At 42.5% G+C, this 21,767-nt stretch overlaps 1 protein-coding gene across 2 annotated transcripts; it reads right to left on the bottom strand.

Annotated features, from left to right (window-relative positions):
* Window positions 1-3,713: 3,713 nt before the first annotated feature.
* onecut1 (one cut homeobox 1) lies at window positions 3,714-14,696 on the bottom strand. Of its 2 annotated transcripts, none has more exons than XM_050039501.1 (2): window positions 13,093-14,696; window positions 3,714-8,044 (listed from the first exon to the last, which is right to left on the bottom strand). In XM_050039501.1, the coding sequence occupies exons 1-2, from the start codon at window positions 14,147-14,149 to the stop codon at window positions 7,755-7,757; spliced, it is 1,347 nt and encodes a 448-aa protein (XP_049895458.1). In that variant the 5' UTR covers window positions 14,150-14,696; the 3' UTR covers window positions 3,714-7,754. The 2 variants fall into 2 exon arrangements, with proteins under 2 accessions (XP_049895458.1, XP_049895457.1); XM_050039500.1 differs by having other exon boundaries at window positions 13,078-14,690.
* Between the last annotated feature and the right edge of the window lie 7,071 nt (window positions 14,697-21,767).

The following is a 21,767-nucleotide window of genomic DNA, read 5'->3' as shown; positions in this document are numbered from 1 at the left end:
ACTTTTTGTTGTTTTGCATCTCTCTGTAGTTGCTACACACCTCTGTGTTTTTTTGTCTTTTTGCAGTTGTTATGAGTCTCCTTCTGTCTCTTTGCAGCTGTTTTGCATCTCTTTTTATTTGTTTCTGTTGCTCTGCTGTCATTTTATGTTTCTTTGTGGTTATTTAAGTGTCTTCCTGTCCTCTCTTTGAGTGACTTTTTGTAGGTGGAGGCCAGGAGGGCCCCTGACATTTTGGGTCCCTGGGCTTGTGCCTTGTAGGCCTGTTGGGTAATCCATCCATGATTAAGGCTAAAATGATCCAGATGACTTTGCTGATGTCATGACTGTGCTCACGTATAAGTTATCTAAAGAGCCACATTACTTTACTATTTTGTCATTTGGAATTCGAATCTGTTTGACTATTTACAACAACATATTTTAAAGGAAATTAAATGGTTAAATACACCTATTGCAACATTACTAGATGGGAGTGCACTGTCAGAGTTGGTGGCTCCATTGCTGTTGGTGCTATCCATATCCTAAAGGTTGGATGGTATGAATTAAATGCAATGTAAAGGGTTGAGGTTTACCCTAAATTACATGACACAACAGTTTTTAAAGTGATGGCTAAATTAAGAAAAAGTGAGGATTTTACAGCTCTGTACAAATCTACTTTTGCAGGTTGAGCCATTTCGAATAGATTCACCATTGCTGATGGACTGTTATACATTGCAAAATTTTATTGCAAAATTAGCAATTTAACAACTCACATTTTATTTATGCACATTGGGGCAGCAGTAGCTCAGTCCATAGGGACTTGGGTTGGGAACCGGAGGGTCGCCTGTTCAAGTCCCCGTCCGGACCAAAATATGGAGCGTGGACTGGTAGCTGGAGAGGTGCCAGTTCACCTCCTGGGCACTGCCGAGGCGCCCCTGAGCAAGGCACTGAACCCCCCAACCGCTCAGAGCGCCTGTCATGGGCAGCCCACTCTGACATCTCTCCACTTAGTGCATGTATAGGTCCTGTTTGTGCATGTGTGTGTTCGGACCTGTGTGTAATTGACAAACAGAGTGAAAAATTGAATTTCCCCTCGGGGATTAATAAAGTAAATAAAACTAAAATAAAAATTACTGAACTTACTGATGGCCTTTACAAGATACTATGGTTTATAATTATCGATTGATTTAAAGGTTCAGTGTGTAGGATTAAGGGAGATATAACGACAGAAATGGAATATGACATGTTTTCTTTAGTGTATAATCACCTGTAAATAAGAATCATGTTTAGTCACCTTAGAATGAACCATTTATATCTACACAGGGAGCAGGTCCTTGTCCACAGAGATCATCATGTTGCACCACCATGTTTGTACAGTAGCCCAGAATGGACAAACCAGACACTGGTTCTAGATTGGGTCATCTGTGTTTTCGCATCAGCAGCCCTTCCTTGTGGAGAGCATTGAAAAACACAGATTTTTTAACATGAAACTGCTTTATTAAGCGCTTTTATTGGTTTAAATCACCCGGTCCATTTGTTTTGGAGAGAAAGATAATTCAGCTTTGAGTGACATTCTTTTGAATATCTTGATCAGATATAAGGTGAACACACATTAGTAGGTGCGGGGCTAGCAGCCCATCTACAATGTGGCCAACAATGTAGGAGAGACATTGAGTTTCAACATGAAACTTTTAAAATGGTTTTATTTACCTGGTCTGTTTGTTTTTGGAGAGGAAAAGACCTCTACAGATAACATAGCTTCCAATAAAAAACCTGCTGAACACTAAAGAAATTTTAGTAGGGAGACATTTCAGCCGGTTGCAGTCTTCAATCTTCACCACTAGATGCCACTAAATCCCCCTGAATCTTACACACTGTTCCTTCAGGCAGCTAAATATAATGTATATACTATGTATAAGTAAAAACATGTCATGGGAGAACACTGATTCAAGCTTTGTTTACAGGAATACAATTGCATATATTTTGAAGATGGGGGTCCACAGTGCAAATGAACCCTCTGACCCTGACACCATATGAGCTACTCATGCAGGTTTCTCTTCAATGCAGACTTATATGCCTGCTTGTCTTGTCCTCTACTTTCTTATCTGATTTGATATATTATTGATTTAATTTGCCTGTCTGAGACAAAAAACCCTGAACAAAACAAAACAAAACACACACACACACACACACACACACACACACACACACACACACACACACACACACTAACATAGATAATAATAATAACAAGAGCCATAATTCAGAAGCTGGAAATACCAACAGTTTATTTTCTACTTTTTGTGACTACAGAAATGTTGAAACATTTTGAACACTGAAAAAAGCTGGATGACATCATCACTTGCTTCTCAATTTTCTTTCCTTTTTTTTCATTTGCTTAGCAATCACAACAGATGATATTGCACGGCACTGAGAAAGCAGTAGCAAAGCCTGGGAAACAGCAATGACAAATCAAGTCATGAGACATGGAGTTATACATCTGAGAGTAAAACGACAGCATCGCCTCTCTGGCACAGACACGCGCACACAAGCACACACATACACACAGAGACACAGATACACGCTCACTCACACACGTACACACACACACACACACACACACACACACTGAAAAACTGAAGAAGCAGTGTGAGTTGAGAAGGAGGTCAACAGAAAGATCAAGGTTGACAAGAGCACAAGGCTGACGAGAGCAATGAGATTTCATTTTGAAATGCAAGTGCAAGATGAACTACTACTGTAATCTATTCCTAAATGACAACAAATATGCTTGTTTATCAAAACCCTTCAAGCATCTTTGTATATGAATAGCTGGAGGACACCCCTCTGCGGGTGAGAAACTAGTTCCCCAGCGTAAGAGATCCAGATGATTGTCTTAGGCGCCGCAGTATTGTTATGAGACTTGTAGCCAAGCTACCCATCATATGGGAACTCCTTATGGACAAAATAAATAACAGAAAATGTGAAAATGGGGAAAAACAGATCCACACTACCTCATCCATTCCCTCTTTAACACAGGCCATTGTAACTGTTATGTAAGCACTTGTACTTTGCTGAAATATGCTCACATTCTCCATTGTGTGATATAATGACTGCATAACATGCTGATACTGTGCTGTCTGCATGACAGAGAGGAAGCAGTACTAACAGTAAGGCCTCCGACAACCAGAGGAAGTCAAACTTACTGTTGGGATATGGACCAATCAGCCACACACATGCATACACACCAACAGTACACACAGATTTTTACAATGGACTAACACACAGTTTAAAAAAAACACATGCAAATGAGCACACAAACAACTCCCATACCTCAGCAGTACTTGACATTTGAGTTGCACACACACACACACACACACACACACACACACACACACACACAAACACACATCCCTGCACTCTTTGTGAGGACCCTCTTTGACATATTACACTCCCCAGCCCCTTACCATAACCTTAACCATCATAGTTAAATACTAAACCCCAACCCTTACCCTAACCTAACCTTAATCTAAACCTTATTTTAACCTGAACCTTAAAACCAAATCTTAATCCTGTGAGGACGAACCAAAATGTCCTCACTGTTTTGTTAAAAACTTGTTTTTGTCCTCACTTTGTCGCAAGTACAAGAACACATACACACACACTCGCACTCATTCACACACAGAAAAAGAACTGAGCAGGTGATCGTCCCTATACACATTCACACACTGATTCCTTGGTAAGGTTCTTTGCAGTTTTATTAGACTTTGCTCATAGTCATTACACGAGTACGTACCAAAAGAACAGATACTAGATGGAGCGAGGCGGCAGTGCCACGGCAATAAAAACAGACCCAGCTCCGTGGCACAGCCCCTGGCAGACCGGCTGCCCAGCCTCCGCTCCACCTCACTCTGTGCATGAGACAGCAAAGTGAGCGGGACTTGCAGCCCTCATTTCAAATGCTTCAGATTGTACATTGAACAGGAGATTCCCCACATGGTAGAGTAAGCTTGTCTACGTAGCCCTACGCCTTCTACATTCTATACCCGTGCGAATGGCAAATCAAAACTCAACAAGTCTACCTCACAAATGCCAGTGCTTTTCAACATTATACATATTTTTTTCCAATTTTTGGTTTGTTTTAAAAATCTTTGGATGTGCAGTAATACCCATAAAATAACCGTTCTTTTAAAAAGTCAAAAGAATAGAAAAAACACACACACGTACACACTGCTTTTTGCCAGCTGTTCAACAAAGTAGCTCCTGTATAACTTTGTCTGCGTTGGCAAATCAACTGTCTGGGTTTCTGGCAGTGTTTAAAACACACATTGAAATGCCGGCTAGGATTTAGCTGAAGAAGAATACAAACTACTCCTTTTTATATCTAAGCGTGGGAAATAAGGCTGTAACATAAAACTGTTCTTTTTTGTTTGTTTTTCTTTTCAAAAACCTACTATATACAAATCTAGAGTTTCTACAAATGCATAAATTAAAGCAGTGGTTAACCATTACAAAAATGCAATTAAATTAAAGTCACAACACAGAAGTAGAGAAAAGGGAAAATATGAACACAATATCACAGCAGTTGGTTTTACCCTGTAAAAGCAATAGTCTACCATCATAATATTGGCATAACCCAATGTCTGATAAAAAATATGCTTCTCCCTCCATCCCTTAAGTTTCATACATCAACCCTGAAACTTGTCCTCCGTGACTTGAAACAGAGCACTTCTGCCAAAAATCAAAACTTCAAAATAGATAATCATACAGCTTTTTGAAGTAACAATAACAGTTGCCACACGAGTGGAGTTCTGCCTTACTCACAGATAGACGTCTCAATGCAGAACTCAAAGGAATTATTACTATGAGGTATTCAGAGACATTGGTAAAGACATGCACGGCCAGAGTGCTGGGCCTTCCTACACACAGCAGAGAGACGAGGAAGGTTTGGGGGGGAAGGAGGGATGGAAGGGTAAAAGGAGGGCAGGGGGAGAGGAGAAACAAAGACCTTTGGTTTAATCTGTAGAAGTGGACAACAGAAATTCCTTTGGTATGTTTTCATTGCATGGTTGCGCTGGCGAAAGCACCACGGTGTGATTAAAAAAAACAAACAAAAAAACAAAACCTTTTCCTTGTTTCTTCAGTAGTGGCCCTTCTACAGGCTGAGGTATTCACAGAGTCAAAGGTGAGAGGTCAACAGCGGTTTAACACTTTGGTTCAAGCAAGGCACTCGTCCTGGGAGTTTTAGAAAGATTGCAACACGTCTGCTTCTACTTTCAGGAACATGTCTGCCTATAGTTGAGTCAACAATTCTGCCAATGGCTATGTCAGCTTGTCTGTCTATTGTCATGTAAAGATGTCTGACCTATGTGGTGGATCAATATTATCAACCAATAGATACACACTAAGAGGCAAGGCAGAGCAGAAATAAAGCTGCAAAAAAACTCCAGCGGGGTACTCTGTCAAATTCACATAGATAATTTTGAAATTAATTATGAACCAAAGTAAAACATTATTTTTTTTTTTATATAGCCACAATGTCAGCTTTTACATTTTGTGGTACTGCTAACAAGCACAAAGAAAGACCGCTCACATTGCTAGCGAGTTTGCTGTACCCCGCAGGCACCTGCATGGCCGCTTGTGTGTATCTATGTCTAGATCAGCATATCTGCCTATAGCTACATCAGCATGACTATCTATGGAGCTGTAATCAGAGCACAGATGAAGCAAGAGCACGCATAGCAGGGGTGCATGGGTTGAGTGCAGGTGGGAGGGGGAGAAAGGAGAGAAGACGGGGGAGAAAGAGAGAGGAGATGGGGGGAGGGGAGACACACAACATCTTTTAACACCACTCATAGAGGCCGTGCAATGAGAAAAAATCTTTGGTTATCTTTGGTATCATCAAAGTGATAGAAATCACGTATGGAACTTGAGTGAGGTAGCATCTTTGGTTCACACTATAAAACATCAGCAGGTCTTGACACGTTTTTGTTTCTTGTCGTCTTTTTTGTTTTGTTTTTTCTTCCAGAGGTGAAGAAGCGGCTGCCTCTCGCCTCTCCTTCAGCGCTTGTTCTGATGAATGTAGAGCTGCTAACCCTGGCCATGAGGAGGATGACGGCAAGGGGCCAGCTCAATATATTTAATGGTACGCTGCCCTGGGCCAGCCCTGTGTAGTGCTTTCCTCCTAGTGCTGAAATGCATAGCTTACCAGGAGAGCGGAGGCAGGGTGGGAGGGGTGGGGAGGGGAACTGGGGATCGGCAAAAAGCAGGGTGGGGTGCTTTCGTATTCAGGTGACGAGCTGACATTGCTGTGTAAGCGTCTGAAAGTGGTTTGATCATTGATATCATCCCCTCCGCCACACATCTTTGATGAGGAGATAAAACCAAATACATATGAGGCGCACAGGGACGACGGTGATGCTTATTAATAGAGTGGTGACACAGTTTATCCTATGAAAAAAACACGCACAAGAGGCCGTCTGTCTCTCTCACTGTATCCCGTCCACACATAAAGCATGAGAGCCAGCATCTTTTGTTTTCACCTTTGCAGAGAAAACACACCGCTGAATAGATTTGCCAGCTGCTGGTGTTTGAACACATAATCTTGGGCTAAATCTGTGAGCATTATTTAACAGACTAACTATCTGTCGTGATTCATCTTCACATTTACAACATTCAGTGTTTCTGAAGATATAACTGGAATATTTAGTTTGATTCAAAAGGCATCTATAAGGCAAATGTCAGTTACTTTTCAAGGTTGTGTCATATAATATTTCCATTTGCAGGGAAGATGAATTGAACTCAAAATGTCATATGGACCATAAACAGTGACATTGTCTTCTCCGTGGTGCCAAACTAACAGTCTGTCTCAGGAGGTAAGGGAGGACATGAGGTACAAGTACTCTTAGGATTATCAGCTACAAAATATACTCTTTGGTCAAATTACTTCATAGCAGGTTCTGAAGTGGTTTTATTTCTAAGCTGCATGAGAGGCTTCAGGGTGTAGAAGGCTTTGGTTTCTCTTGTTTAAATCATTCAACGCTTCAGCATGTTGGAAGAAAGCACTACCATGTGGCTTGAGGTTAGGGGTTTTGTTTTTGGTTTGGTTCAGGGTTGGGGTTTTTTTGGTTCTGGGTTAGCAGTCTACGCATGGGCATTCCCCCGTCTGTCTGGAATGCTTGATAGAAAGACAGACAGCTGGACAGACAGACAGATAGACAGACAGTCCACCGATCCAAACAAGGTTGCACAACAATCCAGTCGCTCCTGTAGGATTTTTTTTTGTCTTTAAAGTTGATTGGCCAATCCCACCGGAGCTCCACATTCTGGCTGTTTTTCAAGGGTGTGGACAGCTGCAGATCAGACTGCCAATAGGCTGATTAAACCTCCATTTAGGGACCCATCATTAAAGCCAACCAGTCAGATTAAAGATAAGGATGGTGAATGATAGATTGTTACTGGGTGGGGAGGCATGTGGGAGGGTGTAGTAAAGCTAGAGACCAGTGACAGTGAGTGTGGGTGAAGGGGGAGTAAAACTATAGTCTTTTTGCAGTATGTTACACGTAAATGTGTTGCTGAAACAAACATTTCAAAGCAGGTCAAACAAGAAGTCTTTGGTTTGTTTTTTTCATCTTTGGATACTATAAATATCAATATAGTACAGGTTTAAGGGCAAAATGTTGCTTCAAGGTCTTTTTTAAGTTTCTCTTTGTTTCTCTTAAGTTTTAAAGCTTTTCCACCGAGGTTAAGTCAGTCCATGAGTTGGTCAAATCAGTCTGTCTTCAGGCTTTGGTGCAGGCGTTGGGGCCAGAGTTGGCTGGGTGACCGGAGCCATCGTCCACCCATTTGTCTAGGCTCCGGCGACGTGCGTTCATAAAGAAGTTGCTGACTGTGGCCAGCTCGAGGCCCAGCTGCTGGGCGATGGTGATCTGCAGCTCTTTGGATGGGCGCTTGTTCTCCTTGAAGATGGCGTGGAGCGTCCGCCGCTGCACATCTGTGAACACCAGCCGGGGCTTCTTGGAGACGCTCCCTCGCTCGCTTCTGCCGTGGTCCTGTTCCTTACGCTTACATGCTGTGGTGGATTCAGGAAAGAGACAAGCAGAAAGAGAGAGAGGGTTTGTGAGAGAGGGCAGAATGCACTTGATGCTGCATGAGAATCTTCTCTCCTGAATAAATCCATAGATTGACCCATGAGTTATCTCAGTGGTTCTCCCCCATTCCACCTCAACATAGTAGTCTGATTTTATTCTAACAGAGACACACTGATGTGATTACTATTGACCAATACAAATATCACCTATTTACCAATCCATTTTGACTCAAACTACCTCATACATGGGTTGGTTTGGTGCACAGATGCAGGTCCACAACAAATTAAGGTTTTCACTCATGCTTATATCAAGATTAATTCTTACTTTTGAGACCACAACACCTCATTTTATATCGCTAATGTGACAGTTCCAGTGATATTATCCCAGAAGATAAAATGGTAATACCATGATCCTCTACCAGCAGTAGAAGTCATGTTAAACTAATACCAGTATTGCTTTTGTTTCTTGTAACTGCAAATGTGACATGAAGAACCAAAGAAGTGTTTTAACACTTTAATGTCCCATGCACCTCTACAACCCAAACAAAAATTGCAACAGCTGATCTGAATGACAGGTCTTCCTCTCTGGTTTAACTTGTGTCACTGTAATTAGCAGGACTAGCTGCTCAGTGGTGTGAGGTAGCTGTATGCTATTGTCATGGGCCAAAGTGCATGCTAGTCAATAGTTATGAAGCAGATTTTGCCCCTAAACTAGCTATGGTACATCATATTGTTCTAACACTGGACAACATCATCATACATATTACCCAGCAATCATTGCATATCTGTATATGACAAATGTACTGAAGAAAATGAAAATATTAATTCAATTAAATAGTTTTTTTTTTCTTTTTAGACTTTATGGATAATAAGTATGCAATTTTGTTTTAGATAGCTACTGACCATTTTACCAAACAAGATGAAAACCATTAGGGAGATGGGTTTGCCTTTTTTGGAGCATAGGAAACAGCAACATTTCTCCTTAAACTTCAGATATGCCTTGAAAGCTGGCACCTCACTATGAATCACTTACAAGTACCTGGTCATTGCCCAACATATCATGGGAAGGCTCACTCTCCCTATGGGTACCGCCCCCCAAATTGGCTCTAGTGCAGCCGCACTTCCTGCACTGTCTATGTTTACACATTTACAGCTACTGCAATTATAATGATATAGTTATAAATGTACTGCAGTATATATATACTGGATTAAACAGTGCACAATAGGGTTCACAGAATGTAGTCTGAAACTGAATCAGTGGACAAAGTGTCAAAGTAATATTTAACACTCATTCATAACTTCTTCTTTCTTTCCAACTTCTATTCTTCCTTCTGTCTTAGAAGCACCCCTCTTTAACACCAAGACATTCAGTGGATAAACCGCGAGGGTGCATGGGAAATACAGCGGGAATAAACTCTTCCTTATTGTTCAGGGAGCCCACGAGCTGTTGGGAGAACCCTGCCTTCAGAGTTCTCCCAACAGAGTTTCCTTAGGGATTTCTCGGTTAGGTTTAGGGGGGAAATGTGGTTTGGGTTAAAATGAATATATCTCTGACAGAAAGACAAACTGCTCCCCTGTGCCCACGGAGCACCACAGACCTCTGCTGGCCCACGGACCAGAACAGGAGCTCCGCTAGAGAGAGCAGACAGACAGGGAGTCTGTCAGCCGGGAACAATGAGTGCTGTCCGCGGTGCTGAAAACAACGGTGCGCTGCTACATAGCACAGCTGTGGGTAAAATGAACTATACATCATCGTTTATTGGAAAGAAGACCTTGGGAATCCATATGACAGCAAGTCAGACCTCCCTTCAACTGATTCTCATTGTTATTTCGTTTTATTATTTTTATTTTGAAGCCCCATATAGCCACCCAAATTGAGGTTGATCGGTGAGCAGAGACCAGGAGGGGGCAGACGTGGGCTGCTGGAGCAAGGCCCAGTCTCACTGGGGAAGCTAATGAACGGCTTATTCTCACCACAAAGCAATTCTTAAAGCAGTACTGATAAATACCACAAAATGCAACGGGTGAATAAAATAATCTCATTATAAAAAACCCCTCAAAACACAGTAATGTGCAAAGTAAACCAAGTAAATACAGCCCACCAAAAAAAAAGAGACATATTCAGATACATTTTCTCCAAACAAGATACGGAGAAACATTTCGAAAATAATCACTCTATCACTTTTTTCTAATATTTTGGGTCTTTTTTTATGAAGGCTTATATCTGTGTTATGCATTCCAAATTCACATATAGTAAAGTAGCAGTAAAGCTTCATTAGAGATAGATTTAAATCAACTCATTCATTAAACCAGTCTTGAAGCTAGTATCGCTGATCCCACCTTGTAACCTCATTTTCGCACACACACTCTCAGGTGTGTGGTAAAGTACAGTGCAGCGACATACCCGCGTGACCATAAACTGGAGTGTAATTGTGAGTTTGAGCAGCCCGGTGTCTCCAGTGCTGGTAAATATTAACAGAGAGCCGCGGCTCTTCGTGTAAGGGCTGCTATAAATCAGCAGCAGTGAAGGCCACTCAGACAGCAGGAGCCACCACACAGCGGCCCCGGCCCCGGCACAGGAGGCCCGGCCAGAGAGGCAGCTTTCCCAGGACCGGGGGACATAACAAGAGGCCTAGTTATCACGCTAATCACACACACACACGCACACGTACACACACACACCGCTGCTGCTCCCGGCTAATCATTACAAACACACAGATAACTCCACACACTCACACAGACTGCACACACAGGGTCTTACAGACACGGGGTGACGATAGTCCTGCATTTCATAATCTCACAGAGAGCACAGGAGAACAACAAACAGACCTCTGTGCTGCAAATGCTGCAAATATTCAACCCTATGACTACTGTTGGGAGAATGTGTATTCCTAATTTACTGTAAGCAGGTAGACTGGCACGTGTAATGTCTAAAAACACCAGAAAAATCAACCGACATTAAATGCAACATTGTCTACTGATCAGAACTGATCTCTCATTTCTGAATTCATTAATCATGTGCTGTGCAAATCACATCTTACTTCAAAACATTTTCTATTCTATTCTATTCTATTCTATTCTATTCTATTCTATTCAGGCAAATTCAGATGGGTAATTGAATACGTGGGAAAGGCAGAAAAGGCCCGAGATTAATTTCAGAAGCCTGCAATCAATAAGTATATCACATCTACTTCAGCACACGATCACATATCTAGTTCACCTAGGAACGAACGGATCAATAAAACGCCGCTCAGCCTATTCTCTCCAAATTAATTTAGTTTTTAACTGTACATTTTTCTCCAATTTCAGTCTTTTTTTGGTTTGGTGTTTTCCAAGTAAAATCCACGATTTTATATTTTTAGTTTTGCTCAAGAGAAGATTTTTAATATTTATTATTCTGATTTTTTTCTGGTAAAAAGACGAGATAAAACAAGGCAAGATATAACATGAATGGGAAAAATTAATGAACACAAGTGAAGCAGGCCTGAGATTTTATTTCCCAGTATAGCCAGTATGAATTTCCTCTTCTTAAAAAAAAAAAAAAAAAATCAAACCCTTCGTCAGTACTGATCAACAGAGTACTGATATGATTTTTGTTTTAATTATAGGGTAATGATCAAATACACTAATGATCAAATACAAAACCAGCTTTCATAAGTTAACTTTGATTTTTTTTTACTAATTTACAAGTGATAAAATCTCATCTTCAGCTAACACACACACACACACACACACACACACAGTGGCAGCAGCAGCAGATGGGAAAACTGAAAAGTAATCAATTGCGATTACACTTAGGCCTACGTGCACGTAAACACACACACACACACGCAAAATCACGCACTTTCAATGTGGCCACAGCCTCACTTTTCAAAAAGCCAAAAAGCCCATTTGTAGGTCATTGATCAGACCTATAAACGTTAAAAAAATCCATTGGGTGTCTGTGAACGCGCACGTGCGATTTGGGCCTCAACGCGCGCCCTAATTGACTCGTGCGTACCTCAGGGACAAATTAATACAGAGGTCTATCAGTTAATTAGAGAAACCTCAGTCAAGTCAGGGTTAGTTTACGACCCAAACACAAACACATGCTCTCTACTTTATCCTATGCTGAAATGAAGGCGTGTAATTTCACCGAAGTGAAAGACAAAGCCCATTTCACTGACTAAATAATGCATGACTCCAGCTTTACTTGACATTTAAATTTAGTTTATCGCACACTCTCAAGAACACGTGCACGCACACTTTTCCCCTCTCTCTGTTTACACCAAGGGCAACACCAAAAAGGCTGATCAGTTGCATCTACACCAAAATAAACACATTCCTAACGATTTCTGGGCGCAGGATCAGCTTACGCACACAGTCCAGCGGTCGATATTTTGAGGTAAAATGACATGAGCACTTGTTTCGCACAACCCCAAAATCAGTGTAGAGACGGAAAAGGGATGCGTATTGATATCAGGCCGCTCGTTTTGGTGCACGAGCATCAGCATTGTGAGGCACTTTTGAACTTTAGCGACTTGGATGTGTTGTTTGACATACTGTGTAATGTTGGATTTGACCGTCCAGCAGACCTCCCCTCCAGGCACAGAGCTCTAATTTGGAGGCCTTATCTAAAGGAACCAGGGTCAGTTCATCAAACCCTGAGGCATGGCCCAGTTTCACCTTGCATCTAAAATATTTGACTATACCAGCTTTGTTTATTATAAAGGTTTTTGGAGAAAGAGGAGACATTATGTTATGATATTTGGATAAAAATAAACTATGAGCCCAGAGGGAACATTTGTCCTGAATGCTGCCCTGATGTGATTTTCCATTACACTTTACTGCTGGAAAAATGTCTATTTTTTTCTCTGTTATAATAAAAACTACAACATCAGTTCAGGTTCCCAGCCCACTTGACCCACTGCTCAGTATAAGGTAGCATTCAGGGCTAATGGTCCTCTGTGCTGTGTCTGAGCGTCTGTTTCTCTCAGCAACACATTCACAAGATGAAAACAAAAAGGGGGCTTTACCGAGGCTTCGCTCACCTGCGAGCCTGAGCGCACTCATGCGTTGGAACTCAGGCTCCTGCAGCCATTTCCACATGCGGCGAAAGGTCTCTCTCCCAGACTTGAGCTTGGACCAGGGTTTGGGGTTCCTCAGCAGGTCGGACAGGGTCCCCTGGGACCTGCACAGGACCCGCTGGGCAAAGATGGCCTGAGGGATGCTGTAGCGCTTCAGCTCTGTGGTGATCCTCTGCGCCACCTCTTTGGTATTCACCTCCTCCATCTGGCCCCCAGAAACACCACCCCCTCCACCGCCGCCCCCTTGCTGCCCCGGCCCGGAGGCCTGCTCCCGGCTGTTCCCCAGCCCCTGGCCGTGCCCCTGCGCGCCAAGGTGGGCGTGCGGGTGGTGGTGGAGGCCGTTGATTTGTACCATGCCCGCTGAGGAGCTCATGTGCTGCTCTGTGTGTCTGCCGAGCATGGCCGGGTGGTGAGCCTCAAACCCGCTGGGGGTGAGCATCTTCTCACCAGGCATGGCGGCACCGGGATGAGCGTAGGGGGGGATGCCGGCCTGGGACGTGTGTATGCTGGCCAGACCGGAACCAGACAGCGGGGAGAGGCTCTGGCCCATGCAGGGGTCTTTGTGATGATATGCGGGATACAGACTGTTCATAGGCGCCAGACTCCGGTCCTCTCGCATCAACGTGAAGCTGCCGCTGACATTTCCGGGGATCCTCTGGTGGGGGTGATGGTGAGGATGATGGGGATGGTGGTGGTGATGATGGGGAGGAAACTTGTCGGACACGGTGGAGATGGGGGGTAAGGGCTGCAGGGGGGTTAGGGTGGTGTAAGTGCTGCTTGCACTCATGCCAGGGGGGGCTTCGCACATGCTGATGGCTGGATGCAGGTGTCCATGGTGTCCGGGGTGATAGTCTCCGCTGTCCAACAGGGTTGCCATGCCCATAGCGCGGTGGCTTAGACCCCGGGGGCTCGGACGGGCATGCGGACTGTGGCCACTCAGCAGCTCTCCGTGACCGGCCACGGACTCATGGCTCACTCCGTGCAGGTCGCCAATATTCTCCATCGACAGCTGTGCGTTCATGATCCGGGCAGCGCTGTGGACAAACCATCTATCTGATCTACCGCAGTTAGCTGATGTCCAGAAGTCCTCACATTCAGCAAAGTTCAATTTTCTTTTGTTGCTTATTTTCTTCTTCTTGTAGCAGCCTCCTTTGCTATGCTGTCCTTATATTCACATATATTCTCCTACCTCTGACGCTGTGTTGCAGAATGGAAACTCCTTTTTCCGGATCCTTTTTTTTCTCGATATTTTTCTTGTTTTTTTTTTTTCTTCTTTAAATTAAATTTCTGATTCTCTTTATAATTCAAGCCCCCCCACCGCCAACCAGCTGTCCTTGCGCTCCGGTCGGGTGCCGCGCCATCTCTCTAGTTGTGTGTCTCCAGCCCCTCTTCCACCGCAGCACAGATCACTGTCTGCACATGCGCACTGCGAGCGCCCATCTCCTCCCATGCTCTCTCTCTCTCTTTCTCTCTCAAACACACGCGCGCACACACCGCCCCGTTGCTCTGACGTCAGCTACCTTATTAAGGAAGGGAGGTATCAAACCACCTGCTAAAAGCTCCTCTCCCCGATCAGCCACATCCAGCCTTTACTGAAATGTTAAAAATGCAAATAGACGGCTCTCTGATAAAACCCTCACAGGATCGACCCGTGCAAATGGGCTGGATGCAACGCCTAATGTTTGATTGCCAATTGTTATTTACAAAATGTTTCATTCATTAGGGCCATAATGAGGCTTTATCTTCAGTCCTCCTTAAATGATTAAGTGCAAATGAAGTAAACTTCCGGGTTCATTTGGAGTTGATTTTTAACTAGTGAGGTCTGGGATAGAAAAACCTCCAAACCTCGGATGAACACACACTCAATTCTTCTCTGGAAAACACAAAAAGGAGGCTTCAGAAATTACAACAAAGCATAATTATTTAATTAGCAGCACTAAAGTTATACCCTTTGTATCCATGTGGATCCATTCTTTGATTATTAGGCTACATCAGCTGCACCACCCCCACAGCCCTGCCAAATATGTGGCGGTTTAACCAAACCAAGGAGACTGTAGTACCTTCTCCTTTGATAGAAAAAGATGAGCAGATGTGTCTATTGTTCAACCATTAGGCTTAACGAACCAAGCCCAGCAGTGTGTGTGTGTGCGTATATGTGTGTGCCTGTCCTATTTGGAGATGGACACATGCACATTTAATCCTCAAGTTTAAGAATCATTTGCGCATGCACATTACAAAGAAAAAACGCCAGCATGTTATTTATTCAAGCAGGAGCTTATTTATTTTTGTNCCCCCCCCCCCCCCAAAACCTGCAGCCCCATAAAAGCCGGGCCCCTGCTTACATGTCAGGGGCCGTTTAGCCTAATAGAGCGGTAGCGCAGGGCGTCCTCAGCCGGCCCGAGGTGACAGCTTGCAGCGGCCAGTGTCCTGCTGGACCCCCTGCTGAATGAGGGACATGTCAAAGGTGACGCTTCAAGACTCCCAAAGCCAACATCTGCGGGGGGACAGATTAACCTTTCAGACTTTTCCCTGTCCAGGACCTGCTAGGGGCCCCGCATCTGTCAGGGTCCCCACAATAGAGCCAGCGCTCGGTTGAACGAGTTAAATAAAAGAAAAAAAAAGAAGAGAAGAAGTTAAACTGTCTCTGATGTGAAGTCAGTGTCAACGGCGTGTGTGTGACGTGTGTCGAGACAAAGGGGGACTAATTCCTCGAAGTGTGGCTGTCCAACCGTGCAGTCCTGTGGACATAATGGATTTAAGAGGCAGGCTAATAAGGCTGACAACAGGGAAACAAAAACACTGTTAATATATATATTAATTTTAAATCGTGTGCCACACTCCATATTATGGGGCACAATTGTATTTAATCCGACTTTTTAAATTCTAACTTTAAAAACTAGTGCACACAGTTTTACATTATTCTTAAATAACTCTCCATCTGGTAATATAAGTTTTATTTTTCAAGAGTAGGCCACATGATTCCCCTTTTATTTCTGCACACTCGCTCAGACGCGCAGAGACAAGATGCAGAAAGACAGAGGAATATGAAAGGCCAAGCTTTGGCCTTACATGGCAGCAAACCTCATCTACACATTCTCATACGGATCGATAGGCTCCTGCCATGTCTGCACGACCTGAGCTGTGTGTTTATGTGTGTTGGCTCTCTGTGGCCATTGTGCCGAGATAGGCCTGGCCCTACGAGCCGGTGACATTTGCTTTGCAGAGAATATAAGGGGACACGGTTTTTCTGAGCACTTCTGAAAGAGGATACATTTCAAGCGGGATTCAATTCAATTAGTACAAAAGAAACAGAGGCGCAGACCAATATAGAGCCTCACGTGTGCGGATGTGGATATGTAGACGAGTTTAGAAAAATAGATTGATTCTCTTTTTAAATATAATCTATCTTTATGAGAAAAAGAGAAGTCTGTGCCACGGCTAAATGGAGGCCAGGCAATGGGCACCTGAAGGCACCGTGTCATTTACTTACAGGTTTCACACTGATTATTAATCAAGGGCGTCATTCCCGTGAAGCCCACAGCAGCATATCCGAGCAGAAACAATATAATGCCTCGCAGAGAGGATCGTGGATCAATATTTCGGCAGCTCTGCAAAGTGACACAGCGTTGCAAGCCTTATAGATGTTCAAAATGACAATTACAGCCTGTTTGGGAATAAGCCACTGCTAAATGGCATCTGGTGAAACTGAACTTTTATAAATGAGGCTACTTGAGTTTGGCCTATATGGTCATTTATGGCGGATGGACCTATGTGATATAAGGGGGGAAACTGAATTAGCCTTTTGAAAAATAAATCACATTGCTCTTTTATCCTTTTCAGCCTATAAACTAATTTATTGGTTCACCTTTAAAGTCTCCAGCTTCATAAATATTATTGCTCTGACATGTTTCCCTGAAATTCTCCCCCTAAAAGCAAAACATGTTGGTGCAAAATACAGATATGATAAAAGTTGCAATATTTGAGAAGAGATGAGATTATGCCTCTCTGCGCTCTGCTCTTAAAATGTGCATTGCAGTGTTTGTGGCTGGCCTTTATACAGCATATTTGAAGTATAGGCCTTGAAAACACACCACATCGCGCCAATCAATACTGAATAAAATTATAATTCCTGGAGGAACTCGGGCTAAGGCCTTTGAATTATTAGAATAAACCAAACCTTAAAATCAACGTTTTTACGCACACATTCTCCTTGGCATTTTACGCGTCTGTACCTGTGTTATAAATATTTTTTTATTCAATTCTTATTATTTAAATCAGCAGCCGAGTTTTATCTTTAAGTAAAACACATGTATAAATTGAATTAGTATTAAAGCTGTGCAGAATAAGGTTTTAAAAATGTGTTGTACTTTATTCTGGGGCTGAAACAGTAAAGTAAAATTAAGTCACTTAAAAAAAAAATCACCATTTCGACCTCACTGGTAAATCAGCTAGCAGGCGATAAGCCAAGATTACATTAAGAACTAAATACAGATCATCTTCTCTTTAAGCTTCTACAGTTTTAAATCCCATTTAACAGCATTTAAGGCGAGCTGGTCTAAGTTTTGTAAGTAAAAACGTGTGAGCAAAGTCACCAAACAGGAACATTTACGCACCAGAACTAAAATAATAATAATAATAAAACCACTCCAATTTCTACCCCTTTGATTCAGGAATTTACTTTATTAAAATGTTTCCCTAATTAATCTAAATGCCTTCATGGCCGAGCAGCAGATGCCGGACCTGCTGCCTTGCTCAGGGGTAAATCAACTGCCTCTTCCCTCGTGTTATTCCGCGTCACTTGCTCTGATTCGCGCACTCATGTGAAATTAATAAGGCATCACTTTACATTAAGGTGTCCATATGCCGCCCAATTACTCCCTGTAACTTTGGTGAGACTCCAATTATGACAACAAAACCGTGTTAACGATAGCCAAACCAGCCCCACCGTGATGCTCTAAATGTGCACTTCAACAGCCAAATGACTTCTTCCCTAAACAGACGGCGCCTTCATGAGCAGCAATAATCAGTGTTTGGGAAATTGAGGAGCGTCTTCTTCATTACTGGGGAGATTACTGGAAATGTAGGGTGGTGCTATATTTTCTGGCGCCTTAATTTCCCTGCTTTAAAAATAGTTTTGGGGAAAGAAATAATCATACTTTTAAATTACTTTAATAGTAAGTTGCCTGTGAAAACATTTGATATTTTGTGAAATTACAAGGATAGCAGGGCCGGCTAAAATCACTAAAAGAACAATTTCCACACTATGTTGTCTATTTATTTTATCACAAACACAGCAAATAATGACCTCCCTGAATATTTCCTAATTTAGACAAGACTGTCCTCTCAATTTTTAGGCCTGATAATTAGGGATTCTTTTTTTAGCATTGTAAATTACATGAATATTTTTCCATCTGCTAACTACGACAGGGTGGGGCTGCTTTCCAATAAGAGATTTGACGGCATGCCTTTTTAGTACATCGTTGTCTTTGCATGTAAATTCACCTCATGTTCACCAAGAGAAACTTTAATGTTTCAGATACATGCATTTACAATTAGGTTAATTTTATTTTACAAGAAAATCTAAAGCTGTATGTGTGTGCTTGCGCGCGTACGCTCAGTCATACTGGATAATGTATTAATCAGCTGTTGTCACCAATAGCTTTTTGTTTTTGCTTATTTCATAATGTGAAGGCAACTCTTAGTGAGCTAAACCCGCATTTAAAATAACGCAACTTGGCTCTACAGATACACAGAGCTGCATTATGTAGAAAATCAATCAGCAATTCTTTCCAGTATTACCCACTGTGGGTTTGGCACCGCATTATTGTAACAGCATTTAAATGAACCCGAGTGTTTAATTAAGAAAACTCTCCTCCAGACAACCTGTTTGGCCATGATCTGGTGTCAGTATGCAGATATTACAGGTTGAGATGTGTCGCAGCTGCTGTAAGTGTGTGTAAGTGTGTGTAAGTGTGTGTGTGTGTGTGTGTGTGTGTGCAGATGCATCAGCGTGCAGAGAAATAGTGCGTCAGACTTGGACGGCACTCTTTTGTCCACGTCTCTTCTCAACAGGGTGCCAAGGGTGGAAAATGTCTGCATTTAAACTCCTCTTCTTCTGCGCCACACTTAAACACACACGCGCGTACACGCACGGTGGACGCACACTCACACTGTAGTCCCCGACTTTACCGCAGGATCCCATCCTGTCATGCATCTGTAACAGCCTCCCAGCTCACTCCCATAACAGCAGCGCGCAGAGTTTCAGCATCAATGTACAGAAACTCTTTAACTCCAAACATACGAGTTGTAAAAACACAGAGGATGCGCTCGCATCCGCGTATCTCCTCCGTGTGTGTGTTTTTCCCCGTCCCACCCTCTTCCCTCGTCCTCCTCCTCCGGCTTCCAGCTTTTCCTCCAGAGCTGCCACAGTCCCAAATCCGGACCGAGGTAAACATCCTTAGCCGCTGCACGCGACACCGTTTCCAAACGCAAATTATCCGTCCCGCAAAAAGCCTCTCTTTTCCTGCTCCGGTGCCGTGCTTCTCTCCGTGCTTTTCTCGATGCAGGCGCATTTGAATAGCTGGCCGGTGTTGTTATGGATCCGTGCGCACTGAAAGAGAATCAGTATGCAAATTGTTTCAGTATCAATCGAAAGGTTCGATCCGCCTGAGCGTCAGCCCCTTTGGCACGAGAGGCTCCTTTGCTGCATAAATGTTTATAATGACCCCATATATTAACACACACACACACATACACAGCGATGGGAGAAAATGCTGCACTATTATTGAGATATAACTAAAATATTCTTTATAAATAAAATGTAAATTTAGGATTGCAGGGGGGGATGGTGCCTCAGACTCAGACTTAGTTTAAAGACATTTTTATTAGTGGAACAAACCCGCACACACAATCACAGGGTGTATCATATGAATAGCACTAAAGTATTTATATGCTATAATTAATATTTAATCTGTAATTGATTTCGTTTGCCTGTGATGGAGGTTATCTAAGCTTGTGTGAAAGTATAATTACTCCTTTGGATTTTGCCCAAAACTGAAGGCTGAAATTATATTGTTCATTTTAACATAACATATTCTGCAGACCCAAAACAGGAGTCAACACTTGTTTCAAAATGAGTCATTGAATTTTGAGTAGTGTTTTATGACTTTGCACAGGAGTCATATGATTTGGCTCACAGTAATAGGCTGTCACATCCCAGCACAGCTCTCTCTGTTTGTCATATTCTGATAATCCCACTAAAGCATGCAGCCAAACAGCTCTGATAAAACACACTGCAGAAAAGATGCACCTGGGTGAAGTTAGGTGCAGAGAGGAAATGAAAAAGAGTAAAGGTACAATAAGTGATGGGGGTGAAATATCTGAGAGCACTGTTACAGGGGAGGAGTGCAGCAGGAGGAAAAAAAGAGTAATGGTGAAACACACAGAAAGTGGAGCACAGGTGACGACAGGAGTGGATCTGAGAGTTTAGGCAATCAAGAGCAGGACGGGGAAGATGAAGGAAAAGAGAGGAAGGGCAACGAGAGGTGAAAGGAAAGGCTGTGGCAAGGGCAGGGAGAAGGAGAGTGTGGTCAGGAGGAGATAAAGCATAGAGTCCGTTATCCATCTGTTCCAGGGTTAGAGTTTGACCAGCTGAGGGGGGTCAGGGGTGAAGGGTCGGTGACCCCTTGGCCTGAGGGCTCCGTGGTCAGTGCGCTGGCAGGTACACACTGGGGACGGGAATATAAGGTAAATAAAAAAGCTGGATGTTTTCCTTCTAAAAATATTGTCTTGCACAGATAGCTCACACAAAGATACTGATTTTACTCTTAAATAAAATAAATTACATAATAACTCTATTTAAAATGTATCTGAAATGGGAGGAAGTGCATTTTATTTGTACGTTTACACCCTTTCAAAATGGTTTGCTTCAATTTAAAGCTTTTTTTCTTAAATGTTTTTGATAGGAATTACTCAATATGCCCAATGTTGTTGACAAACAACATCACCACAGGGTTAATTTAATGGCTGATCTGGAGCTTTTGACCATATCACATGATCTTCATTAGCAGATGGCGTTTACTCAGCTGCATGTAATTGTTTCCATTTCAGGCACTTAAAGGACTTCTTGTCCATATTTATTTGTATATTTACAGCATATATGTCAGATAATAATACCAGGAGAGAATCTTTGAGCATTAAATTAGCTTTTTTTTAGTGATTTCAGATGTAATTTATTTAAGTTTGGTTGCTGACAGATGCAATTAATTTGTATTTACCTATATATTTATATGCATCTACTAATCAATGACCTTATCGTAGCCAGCAGATTGAAAATGACCAGTAAGGTGCAATACTCTTTTGGCTGTTTATATCATTGCCAGAGCTGTAGATAAAATGACGAGAAAATTACCCCCCTGAATCCATGTTTTATTGTTGTTTTTAATCATTTCAATCAATTACACAATGATAATACCAAGAGAAGTAAAGTTGTATGACAGCTAATTCTGAAATAAATAAGGAAGTTTTTACACACCAACAGTTCTCTGTAGTGTCCCATGAAGCCGAGAAGCTCAGAAGTGGATATGCTTGTTTAAACTTTAATAAACGCTTTGAACGGGAGTGTCCCTCTTGATCAGTTA

This window comes from Epinephelus moara, unplaced genomic scaffold (assembly GCF_006386435.1).
Source record: "Epinephelus moara isolate mb unplaced genomic scaffold, YSFRI_EMoa_1.0 scaffold1065, whole genome shotgun sequence".
Taxonomy (NCBI): Eukaryota; Metazoa; Chordata; class Actinopteri; order Perciformes; family Serranidae; genus Epinephelus; species Epinephelus moara.
The sequence above is the reverse complement of the archived record's forward strand: the minus strand, read 5'-3'. Positions and strand labels throughout refer to the sequence as shown.

Excerpts from the sequence above, each read along its gene's own strand:
- onecut1 (XM_050039500.1), bottom strand. The coding sequence starts at position 14,149 with ATGAACGCACAGCTGTCGATGGAGAATATTGGCGACCTGCACGGAGTG. Across the intron at positions 8,045-13,077 it reads CGCAGGTGAGCGAAGCCTCG|CATGTAAGCGTAAGGAACAG; the intron begins GTAAAGCCCCCT and ends AATCCACCACAG.